Source organism: Microtus oregoni, unplaced genomic scaffold (assembly GCF_018167655.1).
Source record: "Microtus oregoni isolate MIOR12 unplaced genomic scaffold, Mior012 000006F_ref0000085, whole genome shotgun sequence".
Classification (NCBI taxonomy): Eukaryota; Metazoa; Chordata; class Mammalia; order Rodentia; family Cricetidae; genus Microtus; species Microtus oregoni.
This window is the reverse complement of record NW_024543065.1, coordinates 20,640,616-20,656,732: the sequence shown is the minus strand read 5'-3', so window position 1 is coordinate 20,656,732 and position 16,117 is coordinate 20,640,616. Positions and strand designations below refer to the sequence as shown.

General features: G+C 38.9%; 1 protein-coding gene across 3 annotated transcripts in view; it reads left to right on the top strand.

Annotated features, from left to right (window-relative positions):
• The window catches only part of LOC121449748 (amine sulfotransferase-like), a 37,662-nt gene extending 24,535 nt beyond the window's left edge, over nt 1-13,127 (top strand). For all 3 annotated transcript variants that reach the window (XM_041654434.1, XM_041654432.1, XM_041654433.1), the window contains exons 4-7: nt 7,026-7,152; nt 8,370-8,464; nt 10,712-10,898; nt 12,601-13,127. In XM_041654434.1, coding sequence (XP_041510368.1) covers nt 7,026-7,152; nt 8,370-8,464; nt 10,712-10,898; nt 12,601-12,722 — 531 coding nt within the window. In that variant the 3' untranslated portion in view covers nt 12,723-13,127. The remainder of the gene's footprint in view (nt 1-7,025; nt 7,153-8,369; nt 8,465-10,711; nt 10,899-12,600) is intronic.
• Nucleotides 13,128-16,117: the final 2,990 nt, after the last annotated feature.

Sequence of the window (16,117 nt, the reverse complement as noted above, 5' to 3'; positions counted from 1 at the left end):
GACTTTTAGATGTTTCTCAACATGGCAGCTAGAAAAAGTTGTCTCAAATGTATGTTAATTTGCATCTTCATCCTTATAATGGAAGTAACCATGTTTGATGTTTATTGGCCATCATTATTTTTGATTATGTGAAAAGGTTCTATCATTAGTCTAATATGTTATTACATTCTTCTTGTTGGTTTGTTTTCTGTCACCTCTAGTTATGAATCTATTTTAGCTCATCCTCATTGTTTTCTCATGTGTGTTTTTATCAGCAGCATTCTTAATTTTAGTTTTATAAAACTGATTTTTCTTTTTGTTGTTATTTTCATATTTTTATTAAAAATTACTTTTCATCTTATTATACCATCACCAGTTCCCCCTCTTCTCTTTCCCTGTCTCCCCCAGCCTCCCTTCCCATTCTCCATCCATTCCTCAGAGGGAGTAAGGCCTTTTTTCAGAAATCAACAAAGTCTGGAATATTAACTTGAGGCAGGAGCAAGCCCCTACCCCTAATATCAAGCCTGAGTAAAATATCCCACTATAGGGAATGGACTCCAAAAAGCAGGTTTATGCACCTGGGATGGGTCCTAGTGTGAATGCCAGGGTCCCCAACCTCATATCAAACCACATAATTGTCACCCACATTTAGAGGGTCTAGTTCAGTCCCGTGTAGGTTCCTCACCTGTCAGTCCATAGTCTCTGAGCACCCACTGGCTCAGGCCGGCTGTCTCTCTGGGCTTCCCAATCATGCTCTTTACTCCCCTTGTTATTTTGATCCATCCTCCCTCTCTTCAAATGAACTCCAGAAGCTCATCTGAGTGCTTGACTGTGGGTCACTGCATCTGCTCCCATCAGTTACTGGATATAGGTTCTATGATGACAATTAGGGTAATCATTAATCTGAATAAAAGGGAAGGCCCTTTCAGACACCCTCTCCACTATTACTAGGAGTCTTAGCTGGGGTCATCCTCTTGGATTCCTGACAATTTCCCTAGTACCAGGTTTCTCCATAACGTCCTCTGCCAAGGTATCTTCCTCATTGTTCTCTCCTAACTCACTCTTGTTGATCCCTCATGTTCCTATACCTCAACTCCTCCCTTCTACCCTCCTACAAGTTTACCCAAGAGATCTTAATATTTTCCTTCCTGGATCCCTCCGTGTGTGTCTTTCTTAGGGGTTCCCCCTTTTACCTAGTTTCTCTGGAATTGTGGATTGTAGCTTGGTTATCCTTTGATCACATCTAATATCCACTTAAGAGTTACTACATACCATATCTGTGTTTCTGGACCCGGGACACCTCACTAATGATGATTTTTATCTAGTTCCGTCCATTTGCCTGCAAATTTCAAGATGTCATTATTTTTTTTAACAATGAGTAATATTCCATCGTAAGAATGTACCACATTTTCTTTAGCCATTCTTCAATTGATGGGCATCTAAGTTGTTTCCAGGTTCCAGCTCTTATGAATAATGCTTCTATGAACATAGTTGAGCAAATGTCCTTGTGATATGATTGTGCATCCTTTGGATATATGGCCAAGAGTAGTATTACCAGGTGTTGAGGTAAATTGATTCCAAACTTTCTGAGAAACTACCATACTGATTTCCAAAGATAGACAAACTTTTCTCTTAGTACTGTTGTCATATTGTCACTTAAGTTTGGGTATGTTGTGCTTTCATTTTTGTTGAATTCTGGGAAGTCTTTAATTTCCTACATTATTTCTTCCTGGACCCTTTGATGGTTCATTTGAGGATTGTTCAATTTCCATGTAATTGTACACTTTCTACAATTACCATTTTGGTTGAATTCCAAACGTAAGTCATGGTGAGCTGATAAAGTACAGGGGGTTATTCCATTTTTTATTTTTTTGTATCTGCTGAGTTTGCTATGTAACAGAGTATGTGGTGAATTTTAAAGAAGGCTCCATGAGGTGCTGAAAAGAAGATATATTCTTTTATGTTTGGGTGGAATGTTCTATAGCTGTCAGTTAAGTTCAGTTGAGTCATGACATCTGTTAGTTCCCTTATTTCTCTGTTAAGTGTCTGTCTGGTAGACCTGTGCAGTGGTGAAACTGGAGTGCTGAAGTTTCCCACTATTATTGTGTGTGGTTTGATGTGCGATTTAAGCTGGAGTAATGTTTCCTTTACAAATGAGGGTGTCCTTGTATTGGGGCAAAGATGTTCATAATTGAGACTTAATCTTGATGGTTTTTCCCTGTGATGAATATGAAATGTCTTTCTCCATCTCTTTTGATTAATTTTATTTTGAAATTTATTAATTCGATATTAGCATAGTTATACCTGCATGTTTCTTCAGTCCATGTGCTTGGAAAATCCTTTCCCAACATTTACTCTGAAGTAATCTGTGTTTTCAAGGTTGAGATGTGTTTCTTGTATGCAACAGATGGATGGGTCCTGTTTTTGTATCCATTTTGATAGCCTGCATCTTTTCATAAGTGAATTGAGACCACTGATATTAAGAGATATTAATGACTAGTGATTTTTAATTGCTGTTTTATTTAGTTTTGGTGGTAGTGTTTGTGTGCTTCCTTTTGGGGTTTGCTGGTGTAAGGTTACCTGTTACCTGTGTTTTTTGTGGAGTTTTTCTTCTAGTACTTTGGTTGGAGTTTTTCTTCTAGTACTTTCTGTAGGGCTGGATTTGTGGATAGGTATTGTTTAACTCTGGTTTTGTTGTGGAATATCTTATTTTCTCTGTCGCAATTGAGAACTTTGCTGGGTATAGTAGTTGGGCTCGCATCTGTGGTCTCTTAGTGTCTTGAGAACATCTGCTTAGGACCTCCTTGCTTTCAAAATTTCCATTGAAAAGTCTGGTGTAACTTTTGCCCAGCGATCTTTTTTGGACTCTCTGATTGTGGCTGCCAATGGGGGCAGACTGAGAAGCCATCGATAATGTCACTAGGACCTGTTTCTACTGCATGCACTGGCTTTTTGGGACCCTGATCTATTTAGATGCACACCTTCCTAGGCCTGGATGGAGTGGGGGAGGGCCTTGGACTTCCCACAGTGCAGGGTACCCTGATCTCTCTTAAGGAGGGAGGGGGAAGGAAGAGAAAGAGTGGTGGAGGGGGAGGGGAATTGGAGGAGGGGAGGAAGGGTAAATTTTTGAATAAAAATATTTAAAAAAGAAAAAAGACAAAAGTCTGGCGTAATTCTGATAGGTTTGCTGTTTTATGTTACTTGGCCTTTTTTTTGCAGCTCTTAGTATTCTTTCTTTATTCTGTATATTTAGTGTTTTGATTAAAATATGACAAGGGGACTTTTTGAGGGGTCTAATGTAACTGATGTTCTGTATGCTTCTTGTACCTTCATAGGCATTTCCTTCTTTGGGGTGGGAAATTTTTCTATGATTTTGTTGAATACTTTCTATGCTTTGAGCTGGTATTCTTCTTCTTCTATCCCTATTATTTTTAGGTTTGGTCATTTCACAGTGTCCTAGATTTCATGGATGTTTTCTGCTAAGAATTTGTTGGATTTACCCTTTTTTGAATAATGAGGCAATTTCATCTATTGTATCTTCAACCCCTGTGATTCTCTTTTCCATCTCCTTCATTCTGTTGGTTATTTTTGCATCTGTAGTTCCTGCTCATTTAACCCCAATTTTCCACATCCAGAATTCCCTCAGTTTGTATTTTGTTTATTGCCTTTTTTTGATTTTTCAAGTCTTGAACTATTTCCTTCACTTGTTTGATTGTTTTTTCATGGTATTCTTGATTTTCTTTAAAAGATTTATTGATTTCTTCCAGTTTTTTGTTTGCTTTTTCCTCCATTTTTTTTAACACTCTGGAGATTTTTTATTTGAATAGCTTTAAATGTATAGATAATCATGTGATCTTATCGTATAGAACACAGTATTTTGAAATACATTGTGGGATGGTAATGTTGCTAGTTAACAAATACATTGTACTGTATAGGTTTTTTCTTTTTTTTTCTTTTTTTTTATTGAGAAAAGGAAAAAAAAAGTATCCGCCTCCTCCCAGCCTCCCATTTCCCTCCCCCTCCTCCCACCCTTCTCTCCCTCCCCCAAAACTCCTCTCCCCCACCCTCTCCAGTCCATAGAGCAGTCAGGGTTCCCTGCCCTGTGGAAAGTCCAAGGTCCGCCCCCCTCCGTCCATGTCTAGGAAGGTGAACAACCAAACTGGCTAGGCTCCCACAAAGCCAGAACATGAAGTAGGGCCAAAATCCCGTGCCATTGTCCTTGGCTTCTCATCAGCCCTCATTGTTTGCCATGTTCAGAGAGTCCGGTTTTATCCCATGCTTTTTCAGTCACAGTCCAGCTGGCCTTGGTGAGCTCCCACTAGATCAGCCCCCTTGTCTCAGTGGGTGGGTGCGCCCCTCGTGGTTCCGACTTCCTTGCTCATGTTCTCCCTCCTTCTGCTCCTCATTGGGACCTTGGGAGCTCAGACCAGTGCTCCAGTGTGGGTCTCTGTCTCTATCTCCATCCATCACCAGATAAAAGTTATAAGGGAAGGAGGGGGGGAACTTGGGGAAACAGGAGGATTGGGATAAAGGAAGGTTGGACAGGGGAGCATGGAACCACAATTCTTAGTTAAGGTTGGCAAGAGACTTGACCCTAGAGTGGCTCCCAGGAGTCCATGGTGATGTCCCTAGTTAGTCCCTTGAGCAGCTGAGGATAGGCAACCTGAAATGACCCTATCCTATAGCAATACTGACGAATATGTTGCATACCACCATAGAACTTTCCTCCATTTTTTAAGGGAACTTTGAAATTACTCTTTAAGGGCCTCCTTTATTTTCATAAAGTTATATTTAAGGTCATTTTCTTCTCCTTCATCTGTGTTGGAATATTCAGATTTTGTTGCTGTAGAACCACTCATTTCTGGTGATGTCATGTTGCTCTTTACATAGTTGTATGTACTACTATCTACCCATCTTATCCTCTAATTGGTACAAGTGGGTTCTGTAGCTCCCATGGTTGCTCTTCATCCAGGTGCAGTTAGGGCTTCTTCCTCTGGGTGCAGTTTGAGCCTGTGGCTCCAGGAGTTGCTCTCCCTTCATGTGTAGATGGGGCCAGTGGGTCCTGGGGCAGGAGATGGTTGATGGGAGAGAGAGCTTCTGCCTGATTGCTGGGGGTTCTGTGGGTGGGGGAGGTGCTGGGTTTAGGGCCTAGAGAACAGGGCTTTCCAGACGGTGGAGCCTGCCCTATTTTTTTTTAAATAAATTCACATTTTTAAAATTTTCCTTGCTTTAAGCCTATAGTTATGTTCTTTGGATTTTGGCTTTTCTTTCTTATTCTTTTCCTTCCTCCCTTACTTTAATTTCTTTTTTTTTTAGTTATAAATTGATTGGCCCATTAGATCATACTTATTATTAACTCTTATAACTTATATTACCCACTATTTTTATCTATGCTAGCCACATAGATAATACTCGGTACCTTATTCAGCGAGGTAATCACACCTTACTTCTTCTGTGGCTGGATCACAACTGTGGACCTAGCTTTCCTCTTCCCAGAATTCTCCTGTTCTTGATGCCCTATCTCTACTTCCTGCCTGGTTGTTCTGCCTATACTTTTTGCCTGGCTACTGGCCAACCAGCGTTTTATTAAAACACAATTGACAGGGTATAAGTTATTATCCCACAGCAGGAAGAAGGAAATAGTCATAAAGGGTTGACATTTGGGGTCAGGGCAAAGTAGAAAAATGATTCATGAGCCTCAAAATGTTTTTGTGTGATTTAGATCGTATTTTGTATGCTTACTAAGACACTTCAGGCTTCACTTGCCAACAGTAGCAGCCACTTTCGCTCTTTGACGAGTACCATAGTAGTTATGTGTTATTGTGATATTTCTGGGCCATGTTTGCAAAATGTTAGGAATATCAGTCAGATTAAGTATTTGAAAGAACTTATCTTTTTAAATATTATAACTCTGAGCTATCTCTGCAGCCCCATCCTTTTTTTTTCTTAAAAGTGTACTTTGTGTAACTAAAGCTGGCATGAGCTCCTCCTCCTGCCATAGACACTCAAGTGCTAATGTTATAGACAGATGCCCACAAATTATGATTTCTATGTGAGTTTTTATACTACTTATGAACATAGTTTATGTTTACCTTATTTTTCTGAAAGATATGAAGGAAAAACTCATTGTTCTTTGAAGATTATAAGTAGATTACTAGGTATATCAATATGATTATTAGATTTTGTTTTCAGATTTATTTCCTCTGCTACCTTAGTTTTCTAATATCACATAATGCTCATCTATTGACACTCATGGGTAATTAATTTACATTTAAAATATTATACAATATATTTTGATCATATGAGGCAAAATAATGTTCAGTATTTATGAACATTACAAATAATACTGCTTTTTAAGTTTTGAGCTACATTCTTTTTAATTTAACTTAATATTTATTTTTTTAAGATAGAAAACAAGCTATCCTTTTTTCATTATACATACAAATACAAGTTCCCATTCCCTCCCTTCCTCTCATTCACTCCACTTACCAACTCCCCACTCTCCAACCACTCCTCAGAAAGGACAAGGCACAATGCTTTGGAGAAGTTCAAAGGCCCTCCCTACTATATCTAGGTTGAGCAAGGTATCCATCCAAAGTGAATAGTTTTTCCCAAAAAGCTAGTACAAGCAGTATGGAAAAATCCTGATGCCACTGCCACTGGCCCCTCAGACTGCCCCAGCCATACAACTATCAACCTCATTAAGAGGGACTAGTTTGGACCTATGCTTGTTCCTTCCATGTCCAGCCAAAGTTGGTAAGTTCCCATTAGTTCAGGTAGATTGTTGCAGTGGGTGCACCCATCATGATCTTGACCTCTTTTTGAGTGACATTCTAAAACATGAAATGCCATAGAGAAAGGTTGTTTATTACATTACTCTCTGTAACACCAAAATATAAATAATAGCCATTTGACTTTGAACAGATCAGAGATGAGAAGAAATAATTATGCTTATTGTCATAATTAAATATTATAAAATTTTCTTTAAAAACTTATAAGCATACCAAGATTAGCTTAAAGAAATAATTTTATAATTTTGTCTACAGATTCTTTATATCTACAGAAATCCTAAAGATGTTTTGACCTCCTACTTTCATTATTCAAATTTGGTCATTCTATTTGAAGCCTCAGATAGTATAGAAACATTTATGCAAGCATTTCTAGATGGAAGAGGTAAGTATTAATTAATCGATCCAGACTCAAATGAATTACACAAAAAGTACCAGAAAGCCAAATTCTCAGACGTATAGAACATACCTTAAAGAAATGGAACCCGGCATTTTTAAAAAGAACAACCAAGGCCAGCTGAACTGGGACTGATGGAAAATGTGATCAAACCAGACTCTCTGAATGTGGCTGACAGTGAGGGCTGACTGAGAAGCCAAGGACAATGGTACTGGCTTTGTGGGGGCGTAGTCTGTTTTGATGCTCACCTTCCTAGATCTGGATGGAGGGGGGAGGACCTTGGACTTCCCACGAGGCAGGGAACCCTGACTGCTCTTTGGACTGGAGAGGGAGGGAGAGGGAGGAGGGAGAAATGGGAGGAGGTAGAAATTTTTAATAATAATAATAATAAAAGAACAAAAAGAACACCAAAAAAATACCAGAACAACAAAAAAACAATAGCAGACAAAAAAAAAACACAAAGAACTTATCTCTAGTGAAAATTGTATGTCAACTCTACAAACTATCAACTGGCTTATCTTTTTGCACCATTTGAAGATTGTCAGGATTACAAAAACATGTCATGTAGGAAATATTGTAGTTTACAGATATTCTATCAATTCCTTCCAACTAGTGGCAAAAGTAGAATAATCCATTCTGGCAGAACAAACGGTGAAGGTCGTTGTGCTTTGCATGAGCCTGTGTATGGCTTTTTACTGCAGCTGTGGAACTGTTCATTCTACTATATAGGTGGATTAATTAAAGCCAAAGGCTCATCAGTGTAGACAGAAGCTTCTGTCCCACCTGGTCACGCAGTCACTCAGTCCCAAAGAAACAAAGAGACATATTAATTATATATAATGTTTGGCCTATTAGCTCAGGCTTATTATTAACTAGCTCTTACAACTTAAATTAACCCATAATTCTTATATATGTTTAACTACATGACCTTTTCTCAGTGCAGCATTCTCATCTTGCTTCCTCTGAATGACGACTTTCTCTGTATTTCCTCTTCCCAGAATTCTCCTAGTCTGTTCACCCACCTATACTTCCTGTCTGGCTACTGGCCAATCAGCATTTTATTAAACTAATACAAGTGACAAATCTTTACAGAGTACAAGAGCATTATCCCACATCATATCACATGCGGAGTCAGAATTTTACTTACTATTAAGATGATATGCAACACACAGCTTGGTATTCTCACCTGTTACTTTTCTTCCCAGTGCTAGGAAGCAATTGGTTTGACCACATAAGAGGCTGGTATGAACACAGACATGACTTCAATATTATGTTCCTGAGCTATGAAGATATGAAGAAGGTAAGATGAGGTAGTTATGTTTTTAAATGATTTCTTTTAAACTATTCTTCTCTAGATTGAAAGAACATTCTCCAAGCTATCTTCATACTTTAATTCTTCTTTGGGCTTATTGTTGGAGATGATTCCTAATGTCCAGCCTCTGCCTCATTCACTGGACATTCTCTGTACTCTCTTCTCCATTTAAACTCATCTTTTGTGATCCCTTCTTATACAAACACTTGTTTTAAAGGCAACCTCAAAACTTCGCAGAACCAATGGCTTCCATAATTAAAAAATTTATTATTATATGTTAATTACATCTGTTAGTGGAATTTGATGTTAAATTCTTGCCCATTAATAAAATATGCATTGATCTTATTTTGCAACACTTCTGTCATTTTCATTCCTTTTTTCCAACTCAGACCCTCCCCAGTCACTATTACAAATAATTCTATTTTAACGTTGACTTTTAAATTTCAACATATAAGAGAACACAAGAAATTTGTCTCATTGTCTGACTTATTAACTTAACCTGATATCCTTAACTTGACCCTCCCAGCAGGTCCTAAGTTATTCCAGGGTCTGAAGAGGCACTATCTGAAAGACATGGGCAAGAGAGAGAGAGAGAGAGAGAGAGAGAGAGGAAGAAAAAGAGACAGAGAGAGACAGACGCCAAGCAGTATTCTTTTGTCAAGGCATCCCATTAATTGAAGCAAGTTCTATGTCTTAAATACTCCTCAGTGAGGAGCTTGGGCAGAAGGAACTGGGGAAGAGGGAAGGGGGGAAGGAAAAGAGGGGCTCAGTAGCTAGGCAGCTAAGTGAGGCAGTTGCAAGGTCAGTGGCTAGAACACCTGCTGTTAGTGATAAGCAGCAAACAAAGGAGACACTCTGAGGTGCCCTCTGAAGCTTGAATCTCCAAGGTCAGCCCACAATGTCTTAGTTAACTTTAAGTTTTCTGTCTCAAGATTTCCACCTCAAGGCCCTGTGAGAAGTGAGAAAGGAGAAGCCTGAAATGGCTCCTGACACTTAACTTCATACATTTTACTGCAGATGACAGTATTTCATTTCATTTTTAATTTCTGAATAATAATATATTTTATTATATAATATAAATACATAATATATTTATTGTATTGTTAATAATATATTGTATATGACATATATCATAAATTCTTTACTGTTTCATCTATTGGTGGACATTAGGCCAAGTCCATATCTCGAAGTTGAAGATGTGTAGCAATAACACTAGATAACTAAGGTTTTGAATGGTGACTTCATTTCTTTTGGCTATATTCTCAGGGAGGCTACAATTGACTTGATAACCCACTTCACTAAAGTTTCCCATGCTCACTACTGAAGGCCAGCAAACAGCAGTGAGGCATGTAACTACTGTAAATTGTGGACAATTACAGCTATAGACAATTATTTGACAGATGAGACAAGTTCTCCATTTTTATGAATCTATAGAATATTTTTTGATTGGTCTCAATTAAACAGTATCTTAAAATGCTGTGTAAATCAAAGAAAAATAGTTAAAGTTCACCAAATTCTGGTACTTATTGAAATACTGATTAATGAAAACTAAGTGAATGGCTTCTCTGTGACAGACTCCAAAACAAGAGTAAACAAGGCCTGACCTTTTTGTAGAGCCTATGAATTGAAAAAGAAGGCAAAAAGTAAATGCACAAAGTCAAAACTCCCTAAGTGTACCTTGGCTGGCGACATGGCTAAGCGGATAAAGGGGCTTCCAATGTGTACCTGACAACCAAAATTCAATCCTCACAGCCTCCATAAAGGTGGAAGGCCAAAAATAACTCCTTAAATTTGTCTTCTGAGCTTCACCCATGTGGCACAATCTCCCATCATGCACCAAGCACGTTGCATGTTCACATGCATACACGCACACAAACACACACACACACATACACACACATTATGATTTAGTAGCTCCAACCCCTAATCCAAGCCCATGGGACACTACTAATGGAAGACCATGCCTAACTTTGAGAGCAGCATAGACTTCATACTGAATTCCAGGCCAGCTTAGGCTACAGTCTCAAAAGAGCTGTGTTTTATTAACGGTTTATTCTGTATCAATTACAATAAATAATAATTTCAGTTTTAATACACCCTGTTTCTATGATGTTTTTATGTGTTGAACAATCTTTGCATTCCAAAAGTAAATCGTACGAGTTCATGTTACACACTGGGCTGTAACTCACACCTCCATTAAAAGGTCAGTACCTTCTCAACCCACGACTTTTTCAGGACCTCAGGGGCTCAGTGCTGAAAATCTGCAGTTTTCTGGAGAAAGAACTGAGTGAAGAAGATGTGGATGCTGTTGTAAGACAAGCTACATTTCAGAACATGAAATCTGACCCACGAGCAAATTATGACGATATTGTAAAAAACAAAATTGGGACAAGAAATAAGGAGGGAACATTCCTCCGCAAAGGTGATATTTACTAGTCTGTAATAGCAAAAATAATAATAATAATAATGTTGAGTGGTTCCTAGAATACTTTGAAGAAATAATACATGTTTCTAAAGTATTTCTCCAGGTGATAATGACATTATGACATTTGGAAATTTTAAGCATTTTAATTGACATAGAATTTGAAGGTTTGTAGTAGTTTTAGTTAAAAATATGACAATTTCATTTACTAAATAAATATGACTTTCCTTCTTTTTAGGCCACACAAATGAATCTTTAAAGTATGTCAGTGGTCTTGTCCTAGGAAATGGATGTGTTAGAAGTTAAAACTCTAATTGATATTGTGCTATTGTTTTGTTGGAGTTGGTTTTTTATTTTGCTTTATTTTTCTTTTTTATCTTGTTTTGTTTGGAGTGTGTGTGTGTGTGTGTGTGTGTTTGTGTTTCAAAGAGAGAGAGAGAATGTGTGTTTCTTAGTGTAGTCTAAGCAACCACAGCTCCCTTAAATTTATAATTCTCCTGTCTCTACTACACATGCTCCCTGAAAACTAGGATTACAGACATGGGGATGCACTGCTTAGACAAGAACAATTTATTTACTATTTTTATAGGATATTGGACAAGTAAACTTACTGTCTATCTATATTGAAAACAAAGTTTAAAATGCTGCTTCCTGATATATGAGGTTTTTTACATCATAAAAATTAGAGTTATGTCATAATAACTTTATCTGACATGAATTCAATAAAGTAAATAGGCAAAAACTTATTATGATCTCATTATATGCCCAGAGATATGAGTAAGAATGAACATTTCCCTCTTGATACCCTTTTAACTTATCATTGTTGTATTAGCTTATATTTAAATATTGCTGGGTTTTTATATTTTTCAAGAACTCTTTTATTTTGTCTCTTCTGCCACTTAACATCAATTCTCACATCTCATTTCTCAGCAAGCCTAAATATCTTACACATGATAGGTCACTATCCGTTCCAAATCAAATAATAATATCATCCTCTCAGACAACTAAGGACTCTAAATAACTGTTTTCATTTTAACTAGCAGAGTGATCATTTCAAATTCCTACTCAGTAAAACCACAACAGTAACCACTCTGAAGCTCTTTATATCCTTGACTTAATTTGCTAAAATCCTCTGGGTCTCATTTTTTTTTTCTGTTTAAAAATAAAGAACCAAACAGCATATACCTCAAAAGACTGTGTTTGAAATGTACTGTGTTTGAAGTCTCAGTGTTTTCTTAGTATAATGATTGGCACATAGTAAAATGTACTTTTTAAAATTCTAATATAGCCGGGCGGTGGTGGCGCATGCCTGTAATCCCAGCACTTGGGAGGCAGAGGCAGGTGGATCTCTGTGAGTTCGAGGCCAGCCTGGTCTACAAAGGGAGTTCCAGGACAGGCTCCAAAGCTACAGAGAAACCCTGTCTCGAAAAAAACAAACAAACAAAAAAAAATTCTAATATATATTTTTAACTTTTAAGGTTTTTTTTTCTAAAAATTGGCTACAACTCAGTGGTAGTAGCTAGTGATATCTATTTATTTTGTTGCTACTCATGAAGTTTCTTCTGTGATGAGAGGAGAGATAGTCAAGCTAACTCTCCTGAGAGGGATGTGCAGCGTCAGCTGTAGAGAATAGAGTGTGTTGGGTGGACTGTTTCCTGATACTTCTACTTATATAGGTGCTATCCTCTGCTTCTCCCATTAGGAACCATTGGAGACTGGAAGCATCACTTGACTGTGGATCAGAATGAAAGATTTGACAGAATATTCAACAGGAACATGAAAAACATTCCCTTAAAGTTCATCTGGGATATAAATGAGGAGTAGAATTTTAATTACCATGTGAATCAATCATATAAAAATGTACTAGCCAAAGGCCATACTTAAATATTAAAATTAATTTCTTCCACTCACTTAACTATGAATTATAAAGCACAATTCTCGAACAATACAATTAACTTATGTTTTGATTACTGGCAATAACACTGATTTTAAAGTTAGCTATTAGCAATGGTATATTTCACAAAAATCGTATAACAAAAAACATAAAACTTGGCTTGTAGTCTTCAGAGTTTCTTCTATAGTTCACATTTTCTTTATCTTTAATTAATTCATGATCAAATAAACACTAAAAATCCATTTAATCTTATACTTAATTTTAATTAATTGCTTTCAAAATCAATATGACTGTTCAAATGTGCTGTGTGAAATAAACAGAGGTGTCATATAAAACATTTATGCCTTTTAAAATTAATATAACAGATCTTAGTTTGTAGTAAAGACATTAAAGTCAAAGATTAAACATATGCTGGTTTTAGGATGGATGCCGAGGATCTGGGCTCACACCTAGAGACATACGGGGGTTCAAGGGCCATGCTGCTATTGGGTCCATGCCATTTTAACTGACCTGTACTGCCAACCAGATTCATGGTGACACCTGAGCCCAGGCTGCTGCAAAGGACTATGTCTGAATCCATCATCCAGTCACAGCTGGGATCTGTATTGATCAGTGAGGAGTGAGGAGCAAGGGGGTATCTTTCCCTTGCCCACACCACCATGTGGCAGATCGTGGGGCTAGCTCTTTCACTCTCTGTCTTCAGGGTCTGCTCACCCACACCCGCACGAGGAGGGACAGCTCTACTGTGCTGCCCTGAGGAGGTCCAGGGCCTGCTCTCCAGACTGGTACAGTCAGTGAGGGGCAGGGCCAACTCTGTGAAGCCCTGTCCTCATTGCTTTAGGAGGATAAAGGAATCATGGGCATTAACACAATGGCAATCATGGCAGGGTCATGGACCCTGATATGGCCACTGATAGCAATCTAGGCCCAGAATACCCCATGGCCCTGAGTGGCAGCACAGGTTACTCAGATCTACATGGCCTCAACAGAGACTCAATCCTTGGACAGTAACTTGACCCTAGGTAACAGCCCAGACTCCTGATGCTTGTGTGGCCCTTAGTGGCTCTACAGTCCATGCACACAGCAGAGCGTACACAACATGTCATTTGTGCAGAACACTAGAGCTTACGCAGTTGGCAGGGGGCAGGTAGCCAGGCCTGTGAGCATGAGAGCAGGAAAGCTGCACCCTCCCCCATATGCCAAGGAATGGCAAGGGTAAGGGAAATGTGCCCTCACTGCCCACCCCTTGCCACCTAAATCACACAGGAGAGCCAACCTGGGGGGCACAAGAATGGAAGAGCTGGTTCTGCCTTCACCAGTGACTGGGCAAAACAGTGGAGCTGGCCTTGGCAGTGTAAGTATGGGTAGGCTGGACCTGAGGGTGTAATAACAGGAAAACTGGCCCTGTTCTTTGCTGTCTACTGCATTGAGTGAGCGAGCCAGGGCTGTGTTGGAGAGCTCTTCCAGGTAGTGAGGGTGAAGGAAAGCTGGCATGCTGACTAATTCAGCCACCACCAGATCCAGAACCTGGTCTGATGTGGGAGTGTCATATATCAATCTGTTCATTTCATTGGTTAAGCAATAAACAAACTGCTTGGCCTCATAGCTTAGAACATAGGTGGGTGGAGTAAACAGAACAGAATGCTGGGAGGAAGAGAAAGTGAGCTCAGACTCGACAGCTCTGCTCTCTGGAGCAGAGACGCCATGCTCCCCGCTCCCTGGCAGACACACGCGATGAAGCTCCGACCCAGGATGGACGTAGGCTAGAATCTCCCTGGTAAGTCACCTTGTGGCCTACACAGATGATTAGAAATGGGCTAAATTAATATGTGAGAATTAGCCTAGAAGAGGCTAGATAGAAATGGGCCAAGCAGTGTTTAAATGAATACAGTTTGTGTGTTGTTATTTCGGGCATAAGCTAGCAGGTGACCAGGGTGCTGGGGACGCAGCCCCATCGCTCATATTACAACACTGGTCTTTGAGTTGGCCCACCCCAACATCCACCGAATCTATGAATTGTTGGAGCATGTGATGAGGCCAGACCTGCAGATCCAGAGCTACTGGATCTCTATGATACAAGGCAATAATGGGATATCCAAGAGCAAACCCAGTGAGTGCCCAGTATCCAAGGCATAGCAGAAGCCAGAGGCCTCAAACCAAACCAATGAGCATTGCAATGAACACTTACAAGTTAAGGTGTATGGACTAAAGCGTATACAGTGTGACTCACTATTTCACCCAATACCATCCACGCTGAAAGTCTTCTTGTTTTTTTTTTTGTTTTTGTTTTATGCTTTTCTTTTAAATTTGATTTTATTTTGTGGGTGGAAGTTGCAAGAGCTGAAGGTAGAAATGAGGAGATAGGAAGATGAGTGGCATTGGGATACATAGTGTGAAATCCACAATGAATCAATAAAAAAGTTAAATAAAAAATCCTGCTGGTTTAATTACAAGGTATTAGGATGAAAACAGTTCTGTCTGCAACATATTCTCATTAAACCCGTGCCAAAAAAGTCATTTTAATAATGAGAAAAAAATTTTCAATGGAGAAAAAAATTTAATTAATAAAGCAATTGTAGATGCTTAAAAATCTACTGTATTTGGATCATGAATATATATATGGTAGCAGCATCCGTGACAGTCAGCAGATGGAACGAGAAAAACTTGGTCATCACTGCAACAAATACACTAGACGGCTAATTTGTGGGTCCCAAAGTGTTATTTTGGTTTGTGGTTTCAAATATTTCAGTGCGCTGTTGCTTTCTAGTCTGTATCAAGGAATTGCACAGTGTAGAAAGTGGTACAGCAAAGCAGACCTCTTCAGAACCATTGGATACAAAGAGAAGAAAATGGAGGCTAAGGGCTAAATATCCCACTCAATGACATGCCACTGTGACTGATTTCCTCTCTTTAGACCCTTGCAGTAAATCCTAATAACCATGAATGCTCAAGCTTTACCATATGTCCATTTGTGGGAAACTTGTTAAGATAACATAGATTTCATCATGCATGTAAGCTGAAGAAATATGGAAATTAATGACACATCAGATGATAGCGAGGTGTGTCATATTTTTTGTTATTTGAGGCCTTCTTCTTGTTATTTTGAGAAAGGGTCTCTTTACATAGTCCTGGCTGACCCAGACTCTCTATGTAGACCAGGCTGGCCTCAAACTACCCTGCCTGTAAGTCCTGAGTGCTGGGATTAAAGTTTGTGCCACTACATCTATGTGGCAAATACATGAAAGAATCCATTTTAGAAGAAAAAGATTCATCTTGGTTCCTGGGTTCAGTGTAGGCCCATATTTCTATATGGTGTGGCTGCCAG